The sequence below is a fragment of the Solea solea genome, chromosome 10, assembly GCF_958295425.1.
Source record: "Solea solea chromosome 10, fSolSol10.1, whole genome shotgun sequence".
Lineage (NCBI taxonomy): Eukaryota > Metazoa > Chordata > Actinopteri > Pleuronectiformes > Soleidae > Solea > Solea solea.
In genome coordinates, this window is record NC_081143.1 from 25,128,752 (window position 1) to 25,145,938 (window position 17,187).

Sequence of the window (17,187 nt, forward strand, 5' to 3'; positions counted from 1 at the left end):
AATTAACTTTTGGTTTCAGAGTTCCGAGTTCCGACGTAAATGGAATGCGGCATTGTTGAAAGAGGTAGGACTGCCTCTTTGTGGAGTTCTGGCTCCTGATTGGTTGAAACCATCATCTCCCTTTGATATTCTTGTACATATATATATAAAATATGTTCCTGTTCAGCAGAAAAAGGGCAACTCCAGCGTCGCTTTGAATAAACCAGAGGTCCAGAGACTGTGAATTCACGACTCACTGTACTCCAGTTTCCCACTTCTGTGTCTGGTGTAGTGAAAATTTCTGTATCCTTGAGGCCGTATCCTAATACCTGCGCCGTCGCCCCGACAGGCAGGCAGATGTGATGAAGTTTGACAGGTACACAATCCAATCCACGCTGGTGTGAGGCAGTTATATCAAATTCACGGGTGCGACAAAATGATTGGTTGTGTTGTACAGACAGACAACAGAAAATGTGTTTTTAAAACCACCTATAAATCCTGGGTTTGAACGCTTCCTCCAAACTAACCTAAGGTGATCTTATTTGCTGATGCACGTTTGTTGTGCACAGACACATGAGATGAGACGGTATATTCTTCCCAATATGTGAAAAAACCCAAAACAATGACTCATTCAAATGTAAAAGAAGTCTTTATTTTCCAGACCACAGCGCAGATGATTCAGAAGAACATTCCGTGAACTTGACATTTTAATCTTTTTGGAATTGTTGTGTCTGAATAAAACAAAGATGGACTTTGAAATCACAATGAGTGGAGAATTTTGTTCTTACAACATAACCACTGACCTGCTGATTCACAGCCACCCCGTTTACTTAGAAAATAATCACAAGATACTGGTTGGAAATGTCATTCTTTTTCATGAAGTCATTGTCTGGGAGGGAGTATTTGTGGTTAAAAAACCCAAAAACCAACAGGAAGTGATTTGTTATATGTGAAGAAAGATGGTGATAACGGCCAAACTAGTAAAGTGAAGCCCGCCCCCCACACCAGAGGATAATTGGCCAGATTTTCCATCCCGATCTGGCACTTTTCCGACAATCTGGCCAAATTATCCTGTAGTGTGAGGGATTAACAGGTGCGATTTTATTTTAATGTCATTGGACACATGAGATTCTTCCCAAGTACAACGTTTGTCGTTAGTCTGTGGTCTCCCACGTTTTTTAAAATCAAGTCAGATTTGATCTAAATACTTAATATTAAATATTTTTTAATATTATATATTTTTTTTTCGAAGCAACAGGCAACAAATCAATTCCCATCAAACATTATGTGACAAACAATCCATCAGCTCTCGCCTCATCATGATCACGGTGCCGTCAATATGGAAACTAACAATAGGAGGAAATGACATTTCCATAAATACCCCATCTTCCTCTTTCGTACCTCAGTGAGGAGGCCACGTATGAAGCGAACAACATTTCATTTGTTCTGCAGCTGTAGTTGTACGGGCACAATAGTTTTGTGAAAACACGTTCTTCCACAGATGTGGAACAAACTCAAATACGAGTCGACCGGATCCTTTATCTCTGCAGCTCCAGCCTGAGGGAGTAACCGTCTTACCCCGGCTCTGACTGGTGAGTGTGTTAAACTGACAAGGAGATGACTTGTGTTTTGTCACTGAGAACACGACAGATAACAACAGGGCTCTGCCCCTATGAACTGTAGTCACAGTTTTGTTTTGGCCGTTTGTTTTATTAGTAGCATTTGTCTTGTTTACAATATATCCTGGACCACAGGAGAAAACAATTATCTTGATAAGAATTTTCAAAAAAAATCACTGGAAACTGATCGTTTCTCATTTTTGCTCCTGAGTGAAGGCTGAGGGAAATTAAAACGTTGTTGTGGTTTTAGGCTTCAGTGGAAAAAAGCAGAACCATTTCAGTAGTCTGAGGCAAACCGTTCAAACAAAGTTCTCGAGCGTCTTGTTTTTCAGTTTGAATGATATCTTTGTTTATATGGAGCAAAGAAACCGGATAGTATTTACATTTAAGAAGCTGAAAAATCTGAGAAAAATGGTTTAAATCCTTTAAAAAAATCACTTAAACCGATTAATCGATTATCTAAATCATAGGTTCTCAAAGTGCAGCCCCCGGGCCAGTGGTGGCCCGCAGCAACATTTCTGGCGGCCCCAGTTGTTAGTTTGAATCCAACTGTACTTTGCTTTGAAAGGATGAATCTCCGTTTCGTGGTCTTTAGTCACATTTGTAGGGATAAGCGGTAATTACAGGTGTGGTTAAGACCTCACTTGACCACACTCCCAGAGGTCCAAATGTTTTTTTATTTTCACCACTGGGATGCTGACGGCGTTTACAGCCTCACTCTGTCTCGGGTTAGAGACCGTGTCCGTGACTGCAGCTGTGAGGATGGAGTCGGAGCAGGATCACAGACACGTTCACAGATAGTGAACAGTTTATGGTTCCATATTTGAAATGATGTTAAGTAGCATCATAAATATTATTTCCATTTCTTTTCTCTGAAAAAGTTGGACTTTTTTTTTTTTCACTTGACCTGTAGGAGAGGAAATATTTAGAGCCATGTGTTAATATCTACAATAATAATCATTTATTTAATCTGACGCCAATTGATTAAAATAACTTTATGATTAAACATCGATGAGAATTAAAAGTTAACCTACAATTTACCTTTAGCAACCTTTTAAGGATTGAATTATGGCCGCTAAGGTATCTAAAATTGGTTTTAGTTTCAGGGATGGCAGACATGGGTTTAAACCACTCAGTGGAAGAATAACCCCGGTGCCTGGGTTGAGATATTCAGAGGTTTTAGAACATGATCCTCAATCTTTTCACCCCAACTCAGAGGTATGAATAGCACCCAGTGAAACTTACCATATAACTGAGGTTCTTAGGACACAATATTTAACTCGTCGTTTGAGTTTGACACTCCTGCTTTACAGTAATATTCAGTGTAATTTCACACTTTATCCACTTGAGGGAATTAGAGTATCATAACAGTTAGGAGGACGTGGTCTTCAGAGAGAAACCTTGAATAACAGCTGCCAAAGGATCACTGATTTGCAAAGGAGCCTCTTTCATTCCCAATAATTAAGAGAGCAGGTAGGTGCACAGTGAGAATTGTGTCACTTGATAATCGTCAGAGACTCAGTCTGATGGAGTAAGTTCAAGAGTTAACGCTGAGCTGAGAAGACTTAGAAGTCAAAAGTTACAACAAACTTTACACAGTGTTGTTTAATCTTTCTTTTGTCGTTCTCACCTGTTTTATCTGAGGCACACCTGACTTCTCCTGTCTAGAAATTAGGTCCATCTAAAGTTAGTGTGCATAAATATGGGTATTGAGAAATTCTGTCACGTTTCACGCACCAAAACACGAGCATACTGACCTTTGTTGCCATACTGTGTCTTTAACCCTTAGAACACAGAGCATTTTGGCTGCTTTTTTCAATTACTATGTTAAAACTTACAGTAAATACAGAGGCTATCGGAATTTTTTTTGGTGGTCCCACCAAAAAAATGGTCCCAGCTTGCCTCACCAGGGTTCAGGGTGGTTTTCCACTACTAAAAAGTACCTACTCAACGTGGGCGGAGTCATCAGTGCACGGCTGCATGAAAATGCGGTGACTTTCTTTTACACGCGACACAAACGAGTGACTTGTACAGCAGCTGTTTTCAGTATAACTGGATTTGTGATGCCGGTCGCCAGTTGCGATCAGCAGTGCTGTCGCTAAATTTACCAGACTCCTCTGTTAAATATTGAGATTTTAGACATTTCCCTGGTAATTGTTGGAGATTAACCCATGTTTTTAGGATAGTTAAGTCTTCTTAACTTATCTGCAGCTGGCCAGAGCAGGTACTATGCTAGTGGAAACGCAAAATAACCGTGCCATGCCGAGGCGAGTCGAGTTGAGACGGTGAAAACACGCCATTGGTGAAATCTGGAAATACATCACAGTTCAAAGTTCGCTTGGCCCGTTTTCGTGAACCAAAATAAAAGAAAAACGGGTCTATTTTGTGACCTCTGCACAAGTGTTGCTCCTTTATATCACTACTCAAAATGCAATATACAATGAATCATAACTTTATCTTAACAATACGAAAGAAGATGGAAAAAATGCACATTTTAAATGTGACCACACACCCAGGATGTCCATATAAGGAGCCGTGTATTATTCCCACCTGCGGCACACATCCGTGCAGCGTGAGCACTAAGGGTTAACTGAGCTCTGTATGATTGTGGTCATCTGTCCATGTTGCGGACAAGAAGTGCAGACACTGGAGCAGAAGTTGTGTGCATGTGGTCGTCGGTTTGTAAAAAAGATGAAGTATTATATCACGTGCATTGACACAGCGCTCACATTATCACCCACTGAAGTGCCACCGAGTCACCTGTGGAAAACAGCGCTTCCTTCACCTCCACTGTACAGGTGGAGGCACAAGTATACAGTGACCCTCCCTATGTACTCATGGTGAAAATGGGAACAAATGGACATTTGTTTTGCTACAAAAAAGCTTTTAGTCAGCTGTTAGTTTAAGTTAGGGAATGTTAGTGGTGTTTTACTGTTGAACAGCACGAGTTTTTGGAAAGCACACACTTCTACGACTTCATACCACATGTGTGCGTGTGTGACACAATGACATATTTAAGAGGCAGGGATTAACTAATTTCTGTGCCTTCTGTGTCGCTAAAGTGATATAGTGCAATAAAAGAGGAATGGAAAATAAAGCAGGTCAAAGAGGGGTTTCCTTCCTGTTGTTTCAAAACTGAAACGTGGATGTTTCTCCCATTTACTTTCAACCTACCCACGGGGAAACCACAACACTGCACAGCGTTTTCCCCTGACGCAATTTCAAAGTAAAGGAGTTGTCTCGAAACATAACCTTCCAGTACAATCGAGTCTACAGACATGGTAACAGCTCATCGGCCACTTTGTACATAAATGATGGCAAACTGGAAGAGTTTTCTTCAGAGTGAAGCGGAAGGTAGGTTCTTATATGAACGAACTCTCGGTGAATGAATGGAGTCTGTGTCGGGAAGTTTTGCTGACGTTGATAACACTGCTGAATGAAACGGTGAAACCTTTCTTGTATACGATAAGAGTTTTAAGATGTATTTAAAATCTAACATTCTAAGGTCAATCTTTTGGGGGGTTTCTGAAGTCTCTGGAGAACATGCTGTATTTAGGCATGTGAAACCAGACGGTGACAATAACAGGGTGGTTTCCCTGTCAGTGGAGCTATAGCAAGTACATTTCTGTGAAAACCCAACATTTGAGCCTTTCCTGTGAATTCATCCAAAAGAGAAGTTCAAATCCCAGCGTTAAAAACACCCAACTTTGAGTTTTTTACATAATATATAAATGATGCCATCTTGTCATATTAGAGATGGAAAATGTGGGTTTTTGTAAATGGTGTGTGTGTGTGTGTGTGTGTGTGTGGGCAGATAAGAGGAGGTGGTGGATGTTAGAGACAGAGAAAAGGGATGAGTGGAGGAGTGAGGAGACATACAAACACCTGAAAACATGTAAGGGTGTTTTTCGAAAAGGTCACATCAATGCAAGCATGCTTACAGTCATAACACGCTGATATCAGTGATATAACTGATAACAACAGGGTTATCAGTGATATAACTGATAACAACAGGGTTATCAGTTGGTCGATGACTGTTTCAATTCCTGGCTCTGCTCTGTCTATATGTGTTCTTGAGCGAGACACTTAACCGCATGTTCACTCTAAATTGAGTGTGAGAGTGGATGGCTGTTTGTCTCTATGTCAGAAGAGACCCTCATGTGGGGGATAAAGCGGTAGAGGATGGATGGATGGATGGTAAATGACCCCTAACACAGGCAGGCTCATTCAAAAGCATGGCTGCCAGCAGAGACACACAAACATAAAAGCTATGCCTGGTTTAGTCTAAAATATCTTAAGGAAAACTTTCTGCTTTATCTCGCCAAAAGCCTTTTCAATCGAGAATACAGTTGATTGGCTTTTAATACTTTATTATCTGTTAGTGTGGTTGCAGAGGTGTTCAACTTACATTGCCTTCTACAATAGATGCAAATTGGCTATTTGGAGACATCATAGACTGTATAAATTCTGGACACAGCCTCCTATTCAGGAAAATTAAACCAATATGTAAGTGTCTTAAATCTGATAGTCTCTTTGAAGGACTATTTTGAGGACCAGTTTGTAAATGATGGTTTAGTGAGTCAAATAAAGACAGAAAAATGGGATATTCCCTAGGGTGTGATATAAATCAGTGTCCACTTTCATAAAGACTTGAGTAAACTTATATCCTTGTGACCTAAAGTGGCAACAACGTTTAAAAAATGTTGCACCATCAAGAGAAATGTGAGGCAGGACATACCTGGAAACACCAGTAGCTTTCTTGGACGAGAAATGGTTTTTGAAGTGGTTGGTGGGTGTGCTCATTGTACGTAGCTTATGTGGTTTTGGTGTTTGCGTCTATCTCTGTGAAATGCAACGCTCTTTATCTGTTTCATTTCATGGATAAGGCTACGGGGGAATTCCAAAAAATGTCAGAAAGAGACAGATAAAGAAAAATGGATTAAAGGTCCAGTGTGTAACATTTAGCAGGGTTCAGTGGCAGACATTTAGAATACTACCTATATATAAGTATGTTTTTCTGAGTGTATTGTCAGTTTTGTGTTTTGAAGTGGAGGCTTACTTCGCTAACAGTGAGGAATGACATCCTTTCTGGTTTAAGGAGGCTACTGTAGGAAATAGGAGTGAAAACGTGAACAGTTAAAATTAATAGGAGCTGATTTTTAGCCCTCAGGCCAAGCTCTAAATCCCTGGGAAATCTTACACTTTGCACAATTCATCTTCAAAAGTGTCTTAGTTTGTGCCCCCTTAGTTAGGTCGTCAATTAGAAAATGTATTGGTTAAATCTAGTAAAAAAGATTCAGGCGCCACAGAGGTGTTTACATTGGTTGTATGAGTGCAGTTGTGCTCAACATTGCTAATGTTAGCATAGAGTTAGCAGAAGCTGTTGTTGAGTGACCATCAAAACCACCTGTTCACACGTATGGTGAAAACAAACAACCTTCAAGACTGGCGAGGAGGACACTTTCATCTTTTTTATGGCTCACACGCTACATGATTTTGGATGTGGGTGTTGCAGTATCAGAAACTTCCGCTATCGCTACTTGGTGCTCATATTGTGTTAGAGCCATAGAAAATATAAGGCTTATGTTTGCATTTTTTGGGCTTAATTAATACCTATTTTGCTTTAATTTATAATAATTAATCATAACTGATATTTTTGTTTTATCTTAATACAATTAATGTTTATTCAGTTAGATACGGTTTATTATGCTCTTATTTTGTCCTGCTATCCCGAACTGGTACTGCCGTAAAGCACAGCTTATGGTAGTAAACTGCAGTAAATGAGCCTTGTGGGCCAATTTGTATTCTATTTCCTCACCTGTTTAACTGTTTAAGTGAAAACCTGTTTGTTTGGCGAGAAAAGGGGTAGTGGTTAAAATTGTCCACTTCCCGATAATCACACATTTGATTGTTACTGCTGTAAAGCAAATAACTGGGATGGTGCACTTCAGTTTTTCTTATTGTCCCTCACTGACGTGGCAGGTTTATGCTTATGAAGGCGGATATGACTTGTAATCTGAGAAATGCAGTTTTCAGAACAGGAAGGAATAGGAAAGGTCATTAGCAGGAAGTGCACCCATCAGAATAATGAAGCATTTGGCTTCTCAGAAGAAGAAAAAACATTTTGACATTTACCAATTCTACAACAACAACAACAACAAAAAAAGGGTGACCTGAAAATATAGTCAACATTTGCCTTTGTCTCTAAATGGAAAATAAAGACACGTTTAGATGTTTTTGAACAGTTTGGTTTAGTATCTGGAGCTGCACACAATCACACACACACACAATCACACACACACACACACTTATTTTTCATCCTGCTTTTGACTGATCAAATGTCATTGTGGTGCAGCTACTGTTCAATATCAGTTACTGCAAATGGCAGACCCATATATCACATATGAGATAGTATAAACATGTGTGTGTGTGTGTGTGTGAATATTTACAGGGAAGTAAAAAAGGAAATTGTTTTTTATAGTAAACAGGGCCTATAGTACCATAGACAGATAGATACAACATACAATAAACACAATTGCTAACCAACTCTATTAAAAATATCAAATTACTACACTATATAATGAATACTATTATACTATACTACTGTGGTGTAGCGCGGGCCGTAAAATGCCCATGTGTGTCTTAAGTGTTAACCACATAAATAAGTCTTCCTGACATTGTTAGATTCTTGGAAGCGACCTTCCGAGACTGTACACATTACGTCAGGTCTTTTTCTCTCTAATGAATGGCCGTCATTTCCTCCAAGAGACAAAAAAAACCAAAAACCTTGTCGCCAATTTAATGCAATGCTCCCCCTCTAGGGTGTCAAACGGGATCAAGGTGCTGCAAGGGCAGATTCTACAGCTTCACCAACAGGTATGATGACAAGCACTGGCTTCATATTTGATGAATAGCTGCTCTGGTTTTTTTTGACTTGGTGGTGTTTGAAGTCCTACTTATGTATAGTCATTGTGTCACAACATGTACAGTAACATCTAAACTGAATGCTATATTTTGAACAGCATGGTGAACCACAAGAAACATTCAAAATAGAGCATACAGTATCTACCTGTCTGTATGTATACATGGTTACACTTTATATTAGGAACAGGTATTGACCATTAACTATGTGCTTACTAACAGATTTATGTAGCATACTAGCCCTTTATTAGTAATTATTTAGCACGTACTAACGCCATATTCTACATAACCTTCTTCTACCTCTATTATGACATGAATTAAGATTTTTCCTAAATAAGGTGTTAATATGTGCTTAATATTTACTAATAAAGGGCTAGTAAATATGTTATTAAGCAAGTAAGTAAAGTCTTACCATATATGTATATATATATATATATATATACATACACTTTATACTTTTATAAAATACTATATTTTATTTTAAAATACTATATACTTTTGACTATTATATATATGTATATATATATATATATATATATATATATATATATATATACATAAATAAAACACTGTCATTTTTTATAGATATAAAATTATTATATGTAAATCATCTTCCAGTTTTTCTGAACCTGAACCAGAAATAGGTCTTTAATGTTTGTGTGAGGGGGATATTTGTTTCCATGTGTATTTGTAACGTGTCACTCAAATTAATGTTTTATGTCTTACTAAGGTTGTCAAGTTTCCCCACAATTGGGTTGCTTTTGGGTTTGACTTGACTACTGGCTACTTCTTTAGGTACATGTATAGTGTCTGGTGTGGTCTTATCCTGTAGTAGGTTATCTGATCAAAGGTTTTTCTTCATATCTTGGTTACTTTTGCCTTTATATTATTTCTAACTAGCCATTCTCCTCTATTTTGATGGCATCAATAAGGCATTTTCTCACAGTGAACTGCTGGTCATTGGATTTATTTTTTGATCATTCTCTGTAAGCCAGAGTATGGAAATCTCTCTGAAGAGCATGAAAGTCCCATCAGATCCACAGGCTCTGAAATACTCACCTTTCCTTCACACCAGCAGGTCGTCTTGACCATGTCTACACGACTCAATGCACTGAGTTGCTGCCATATGAGCGGCTGATGAGATATTCACACTGATAAGCAATTAAACAGGTGGCTGGTGAGTGTGTATCTGGGTCAATTCAACAGGTGTAAACTGGATGTGAAACATTGCTATTTCTGCTTTTTCAAACACCGACTATCTCTAACCATATTGTGTGTGCAGAGCTAAAGATTCCAAAAAAAAGAAGAAGCAACATACACATGTTATCCCTCTTCTACTTGTCAACAGCTGTAACGTCATCTGCACAAGATGAGAAGAAGGAGGAAGCATTGAGTTGTAGCCAGATGCTGTCAGCTGTCATTTTTTGGAAACCAACCATAAATCTCCTTCACAAAAGGAGATTGATGACGCAATAAATGGAGAGAAACAAGGAAATCCCTGTGCTACTTCTTGCTCTGCTTCGAGTCTGCTTGGCCTGGTTGGAAAGTTGCCCAAGCCAACCGGCTCTTCCCACAGATCTCACCTGCTACACCGACTACAATACAACCATCAATTGTGCTTGGAACATTACAAAGGAATCCAACCACAGAGATGCCGCATGCACACTACTCAGCACTCATAAGTACAAGTAAGTAAAAATGACTGCAGATTTTAAAAAACATGCATACAACTAAGGCCTTGAGTGCATTCAAATGATCATTATGATTATTTCAACAGAAAAAAAACAGTTTTTACTGCTTCGTGTCGCATGGAACCTGCTGACGTGTCCAATCAGAATATAAGGAGGTGCACCTTGGATTTCAAAGCCAAACGCAGAGTGAGTCTGGATTATTGCTCTAAACTTTGTAGCATGCAGCATTTATACATGTTTAAAGGCTAAAAGTCAAAGTTTTCATTCATGAAAGCTCCATGCAGCTGTTTGTTTTTACCACTGTAACCCCTCGACAAAAGGGGTAGGGATAGTCACAAAATTACGTGACAGTGTTTCCTTCCTTCAACATTACAGAACAAAGAATTAACATTTGAATTGTTAATAATTCATAATACAATTTGACACACTATTTTAGTTCGCTGCAAACGTTCATACACACTATAGCAACATTTTCTAAAGTGACAAACAGTAGTTCACAAGTTTAGTAGGACACTAAATTCTCACCAGGATGTGGAGGGGGGTTGGTGGTGGCAGCATGTAACATATCAGGTGAGACACCTGTGAGAAAGCAGCCAACCACAGAGCTTTTCTTGGCCCTAACCGGATGCTTTTCAAGCCCAAATAAACAGGAAAAGTTTGTCCTCGCCCTCATGTCCTCATTTCAGCCAAAAGCACCACGACTGGTCCAAACATTATTGTATTTGATATGCACAACAGTAGACATGTAAGTGAGGAGCATAAAAGATAAGTTCACATGTATTTAATGTCTGGTGACTGGGTTTCTTTTTTCTTACCTTATTTTATTTCATCAGTTTACAGTTTCACATAACCTGTCCATGAGCCTGAGCTGTGACCCTGGGAAGCACATTTTCACAGTTTACTTCAGGCCAGCTTGCAACAGTGAGTATTTTGAAGGGCTCCTTCCTCGTGACTCACCCTGTGACCGTTTTTAATGTGACCTAAAATAAACACATAACCTAACCCGTTTGTTTGATTCCACAGTAAAGCTAAATCCACCAGGAAGACCAGATGTCAACTTTACCACCGTTTCCTGGCTCCTCATATTTGGGAAAGATTTTTCGTTAAAGGTTTTTACCTCAGAGTTGCAGTGGAAAACACAGGATCAGTCATGGAGTGTATGTATACATCTTGTGTTTGTGTTTAAAGGTGGGGTAGGCAAGATCCTTCTGGTGTCATTTCATAATGATCTCCTCAGAGCATCTAAACATAAAGCAACACCAGACTTTTTGGATCTATATTGTCTGATTGACAATATATTTATAAAGGTCACAGAGAACAATATGAACAGTGGGTTAGTTGTGAATGATATAAGCGACCATATACCAAACTGCCAAACTATTTTATTAGTGAGAATTGGGACATTAAAGATATGAATCACGTAGTCGATGAATTGAATTCTTTCTTTGTAAATATTGGGCCAAGTCTTGCCAACTCAAAAAAAAGGGGAAGCAGGGTATTACACTCGATGTATTTGGGAGGGGTGAGTGAAAATGACATTATATCCAGTTTAGCCAAAACAAAGAGACATGAACACAGGGAAAGAAACTGGTATAATTAAACCTCTACATTATATATGTAATCTTTCTTTTAGTACAGGTGTCTTTCCAGACCAGACGAAAACAGCAAAGGTTATTCCTTTATTTAAGTCGGGTGATAAACATGAGTTTAACAACTACAGACCAGTGTCACTGCTCTCACAATTACTATCACTTTATTGAAAAGAACCACTTGCTGAGTGAGAGTCAGTATGGTTTCCGGACCAATCGCTCCACAGCTTTGGCTTTAATGAAAATAATGGAGGAAATAACCACAGCACTAGATAATAAAAACATACAGTTGGGGTTTTTATTGATTTAAAAAAAGCCATTGATACGGTAAATCATCAGATTTTAATATCTAAACTACATAATTATGGTGTGAGAGGAGTGGCATTGGACTGGTTAAGTAGTTACCTACATAATAGACAACAATATGTACAGATATGTACAGGATTAAATTTGGAGTCCCACAAGGATCAGTGCTGGGGCCTAAACTTTTTATTTTATATATTAATGATATTTGTGAAGTTTCTAAGATCCTACAGTTTGTTTTGTTTGCACATGATACTTTTTTGTTCTGGGGACAATTTCGAGCTTATTGTTGAAAACATCACAAACGCAATGGTTAAATTTAAAATATGGTTTGATGTAAATAAGCTTTTTGAAAATTTGAAAAAACTAAGTTTATGGTCTTTACAAATCGAAAAAAGGATCGAAAGAGTACTTACATTTAGGTTTTTGGGTGTTATCTTGGAGGATAGGTTGAGTCAAGTTTGTATTGAACACATTGCGAATGCCATACTGTTCACTTATTTTGCCATATTCTAATTATTGTGTGGAAGTGTGGGGCAATACTTATATGAGTAATATCACTCCTCTGTTTCTGCTGCAAAAAAGAGCAGTCAGAGTCATTCATAAGGGGGGCAAGAGAGAACCTTCTAACAGACTTTTTTATTTCTTCAGGTTTATTAAAAATGGCAGATATAATAGATCTTCAGACTTTGAAAATAATATTTAGAGAGCAGGGCTTTACCGGAACATTTGCAGAACATGTTCAAGCTAGAGGAAGAGGATAAGAGATTAATGTTTGATTTTAAATGTCCGTTTGCCACAAATGTGCATTTCTGTTGCAGATGTAAAATGATGGCACTCACAAAGTAAGGAACTGAAAAGCAGTAAAAGTATATCTCAGTTTAAGAAGATAATATAAATCAAGTGATTTGAGAGAGAACTCCTTGGGGAAATTTGGCCTGTGATGGAAGACTTTGACCAAAGCTCCGGTAGCCGATGTTATTTCTCCATCTCTGTGGGCTTAAAGTACGTAGTGAACTCTGACGGCTTGAAATGGCATTTTCATCGAACCGTTTCCTGCCAACATGGTGGCGTAAACAAACAAAGAGAGTCACAGAGCTCTTTGGCTGTAATACTCTGCTGACCATACATGTCCTCTCAGTCAAAAGGTCACTATTACATTATTGGCAACAACTGCCTACACTGCAAAGCAACCTAAAAAAAAGTCAAAAGACTCTTCAAATGTGGCACAGTAAGTGTGATAAAACCGTTAGGAGCTTGTTACAGACAGCCTACCACCCAAAATGATACAACCTCTGAATTTTTCGAGCAATCCTGCCTATGTCAGCTTTAAACCAGAACATGATTTCTTTGTGTTAAATTCATCCGTTCGTACTGCATCAGTCAATCATACATCCATTTGTTTCTTCTCTGCTAGGATCCCTCTGTGCAGAAGCAGCAGACAAAAACCACATCATGTAAGTCAAAATGCGAGGCACAGCTGGACCCTGAATCACTCGTACAAGGAGAGACATATGAGGCACGCATTCGGGTGCAGCCTGATCAAGTGAAAACTTACATGTCAGTGTGGAGTGACTGGGGCCCCACTGCATCATGGGAGTCACCTGTTGGAAGAATAAAACCAACACAACCACCTGGTAAATGTTGCCAAACAATACAAAGATCCTAGTTTATATAACTCACGTTAGAGTGGGATAGGAAGAAGGACATGCTGATATCTTACTGTGACATGTATTTGTCAGATTTTGTGAGGGATGTGGCCATTATCATCACAGGCGCAACACTGGCCTTGTTTCTGGCTGGCATACTCTTTAAGAATGACAAAGCCATTTGGTGAGCAGACACAGCCCCACACAAACACAAAACCTTTCCAAGATAGCAAATATCATTTTCTTATTTTATTAATACATTGATTGTTTTTGACTGCTCTGCTCAAACTCTGTGCCATCCCATCTTTTTAGGGTTTACAGGAAGATGAGAGGTCAGCCCCCACCGGATCCTGGAAAGTCCTCCCTGAAGGATCTAAATTTACAGGTGAACTAAAGAAACCAACTTGATATTGATTGTTCAGGTTATATCTGCCTTTTTACTGAATCTTTTTCTTGGTCTTCTCCCTTCCAGCATTGGAGCCCTTACTTCCCCAGGGAATCCCTTCACTCCTCTTTGAAAACAGAGGACATCAATTCTGTAGAAGTTATCTCCACCATGGATAATGACACACTCTGCAGCAAAGAGGTGGCTCTCCTGGATAAGATGAGAAAAGAACGCATGAGAATCGAGTCGACCAGCTCCAGTTTCTCCAACCCCATTTACTCCCAACTTTGTCCTCCTCCTCCTCCTGACGCTATGGGGACAGCAGAGAGTCTGGAGCCCTGTGACAATGATCCATGCAATAGCTCCACCGGTTGTCAAGACAAAGGCAAAAGTGCAGAGAAGAACGAGGAGGAAGAAAGAATGCAAGAAATGCAGATTGTACAGTTGCTATCAAAACGCAAGAACAACAACAGTGAGCAAGTGCAAGTAGTTTCAGGCTACGAGAAGGTTGAGAAGCTCCAGGCTGAACGCTTCAGACTCCAGAGTCTAGATTCAGGTGTTTGCTCTGGCGAAGAGGTGAGTCACGAGAGTCTGGAAACAGATAGCGTCAATGTAAGTGATGGCCATGAGGAGGGGCCCGAGTGCAGAGAGGTGGTGAATGAAAAAGAAGTCATCTTTCAGAAACTCTTTAGAGGTGATGGAGGAAGTGTTGTTGGCAAAGGGTCCGTTCAGGTTTGTTCTGATTACGAGCAAGTCCACAAGCTGCAGGCCAGCAGTCCTGAACTACTGAGCGTAGATTCAGGGGTGAACAGTGGGGGTGAGGAGCAGGTGAGTCATGAGGAGAGCCTGGAAGACATCGATTCGTCAACTGAAACCACACACTTCCTGTTCCCTCCTCCTACTCGCTGTATTCTGCCATGTGCCGTGCCCTCTTTCTCGCAAATGTCTTTGTCTGAGACAGATGTAAGTAGAACTCTGCAACCTTCAAGTCTTAGTCAAATAGTCGGGAAAGCTGCTATGCTGTCATTGTCCAGGTCAATGGAAACCTCGGGTGATGGATACATGCCTGTGAGACAGGAGTCAGGATAAAGCAGCAATAGGCGGATTTACTGGAAAAAAGAGTTGACTGCTGAGCTTCTTCTGCTGGTTGTTGAAATGTAGTTTTGGATGCCGGTTGTCCTTAGTTCCTCAGGGACCGTCCTAAGGGACAGTTTAAACTTCAGAAATCAGTTTGAGTTTAACATATCGCATTTTCGCCAGACCTGACCTCCATGCTAAGTTTCAAGAGTTTTTATGCATGTTAACCCCATCAAAAATGACCGGTAACCATTTTCCTGTTTTTTGTTTGTTGTGTATTATTATTATTATGTTTTTTATTATTTTATTATTATTATTATTATTATTATTATTATTATTGTTATTATTATAATCGGGTTAAATGCGGGTTAAAAATCATTTTGGCGGGCGTTACTAAAAACTTACTAGCCCGTTTGGCCGGTGATGCATGAGGCAATCATGTCAGTCAGAGCCGCTCTACTGTTCTCCCTCCCTGGGCAGTACTGACTACATAATATGAACACTGTTGTGATGCTACGTGATGACGTATAAGACGCCCATTGGCTGCACGCAGGCAGTGCAACCAACCAGCGCGAGAAACCATGGAAACAGAAAACACAAAGCAGTCTGCGGCCCCAGGAAGCGTTGAGGTCCGGGCGGGGGGGTCACTGTAAAGGCTGGGGCCGCCTGCCACCTTCGCCCCGAGCCTTTCCAAGAAGACCAAGAGCCATTCGCCGCGCACCACCAGCGGAGGAAATGCACCGGGCAGGGGCTTCTGCTCCGTTCATTCTGGTGCTGGTAACTTTAGAAAGTTACCAGCAAAAAAGTTGATTTAGAACCCTGGTACTGACTACGTCATAAAGAAAATGTGAAAAAAAAACGAAAACGGCTTTGTGAGAGTTTGAAGGCACAAAGTTGTATATGTGTTGTTCAGTGTCCTGTTCTCATGGCAGGTTTGTGTGTTCTCTGCATATACTGTGACACTGTATATATCACTGCTATCACAAAGCTTAAAGAAAACCCGAAATACATACATACACATTACAACTTATTGCAGGTGTAATAAAATGTTCAGACTGTGACAGTCAGGAATAATCTTTACGATGACATTTGGTGTCTTTTTTTTATTAAACTGACTGTTGAACGTCACACTTATATCTACTGTGTCAGTTGTTCTGTTCTCACACTGTATTCAATGGTGTAATGTAAATGCATGCACTGCAGATGTGTCATAATATTTGAAGGATTTTGAATAATAAAACTGCGTCAAACTTCACTTTTGATGATAAGTGAAGGGTGTATTGATTTTTGTTTTACTTTTAGTTTTTTACTTTTTCTTGGTGTTAAAACTCAAAGACACAGAAAAACACCAAAACAGACAAAATCCCCACAGAGAGGCTGCAGAGACAAAGAGGTATGATGAGTATTAGGGCCAGAATTTTTCACCATGGAACTTTGTTCTCCAAATTTCAATTTCAAGAAAAATTGTCTACTTTGTGACTTCTGCACAATTATCACTACTCCCCCTTTTATAGATATACAATTATAACACATAAGAAGATGAAAAAAATGCATTTTGAAAAGCCTGAAGATGTGACCTATAAACACACATCCCCAGGATGCCCATATAAGGAGTTGTGTATTATCCCCAATGCAATTCATGGGTGCACCTGTGGCACAGGTCCATGCCACGTGAGCACTAATGGTTGAATACTTAATCTCGTCATGATGAGAAATATTTTTTTTCTTTCATGGAATTTAAAACCTAGGACTCCTTACCAGCTGTGGTAATGAGGATGACATGTGATCAAGGCCGATTTTCTGCCCCAGTCTGTCCCTGGCCTTATATAATACATGATAAAATTGAAGCTGTGGGCCATACATAATCTGACTGAGGGCCGAGATTGGCCCCTGGGCCGGACTTTGGACATATAGATCGTAGAAAAAGGGCTTCAAAAACTATGATGTTGCTAAAAACACGGCACAAAGCATACT

The 17,187-nt window shown here is 39.6% G+C and overlaps 1 protein-coding gene across 4 annotated transcripts; it reads left to right on the top strand.

Annotated features, from left to right (window-relative positions):
* The first annotated feature begins 1,298 nt into the window (after nucleotides 1-1,298).
* Nucleotides 1,299-16,468, top strand: LOC131466408 (uncharacterized). Of its 4 annotated transcripts, none has more exons than XM_058639602.1 (10): nucleotides 1,299-1,571; nucleotides 8,420-8,474; nucleotides 9,868-10,207; nucleotides 10,297-10,396; nucleotides 11,044-11,131; nucleotides 11,234-11,367; nucleotides 13,520-13,739; nucleotides 13,845-13,935; nucleotides 14,064-14,136; nucleotides 14,224-16,468. In XM_058639602.1, the coding sequence occupies exons 3-10, from the start codon at nucleotides 9,996-9,998 to the stop codon at nucleotides 15,223-15,225; spliced, it is 1,920 nt and encodes a 639-aa protein (XP_058495585.1). In that variant the 5' UTR covers nucleotides 1,299-1,571; nucleotides 8,420-8,474; nucleotides 9,868-9,995; the 3' UTR covers nucleotides 15,226-16,468. The 4 variants fall into 4 exon arrangements, with proteins under 4 accessions (XP_058495585.1, XP_058495588.1, XP_058495586.1 ...); XM_058639603.1 differs by lacking the exon at nucleotides 1,299-1,571 and adding an exon at nucleotides 4,618-4,952; XM_058639605.1 differs by lacking the exon at nucleotides 8,420-8,474.
* Nucleotides 16,469-17,187: the final 719 nt, after the last annotated feature.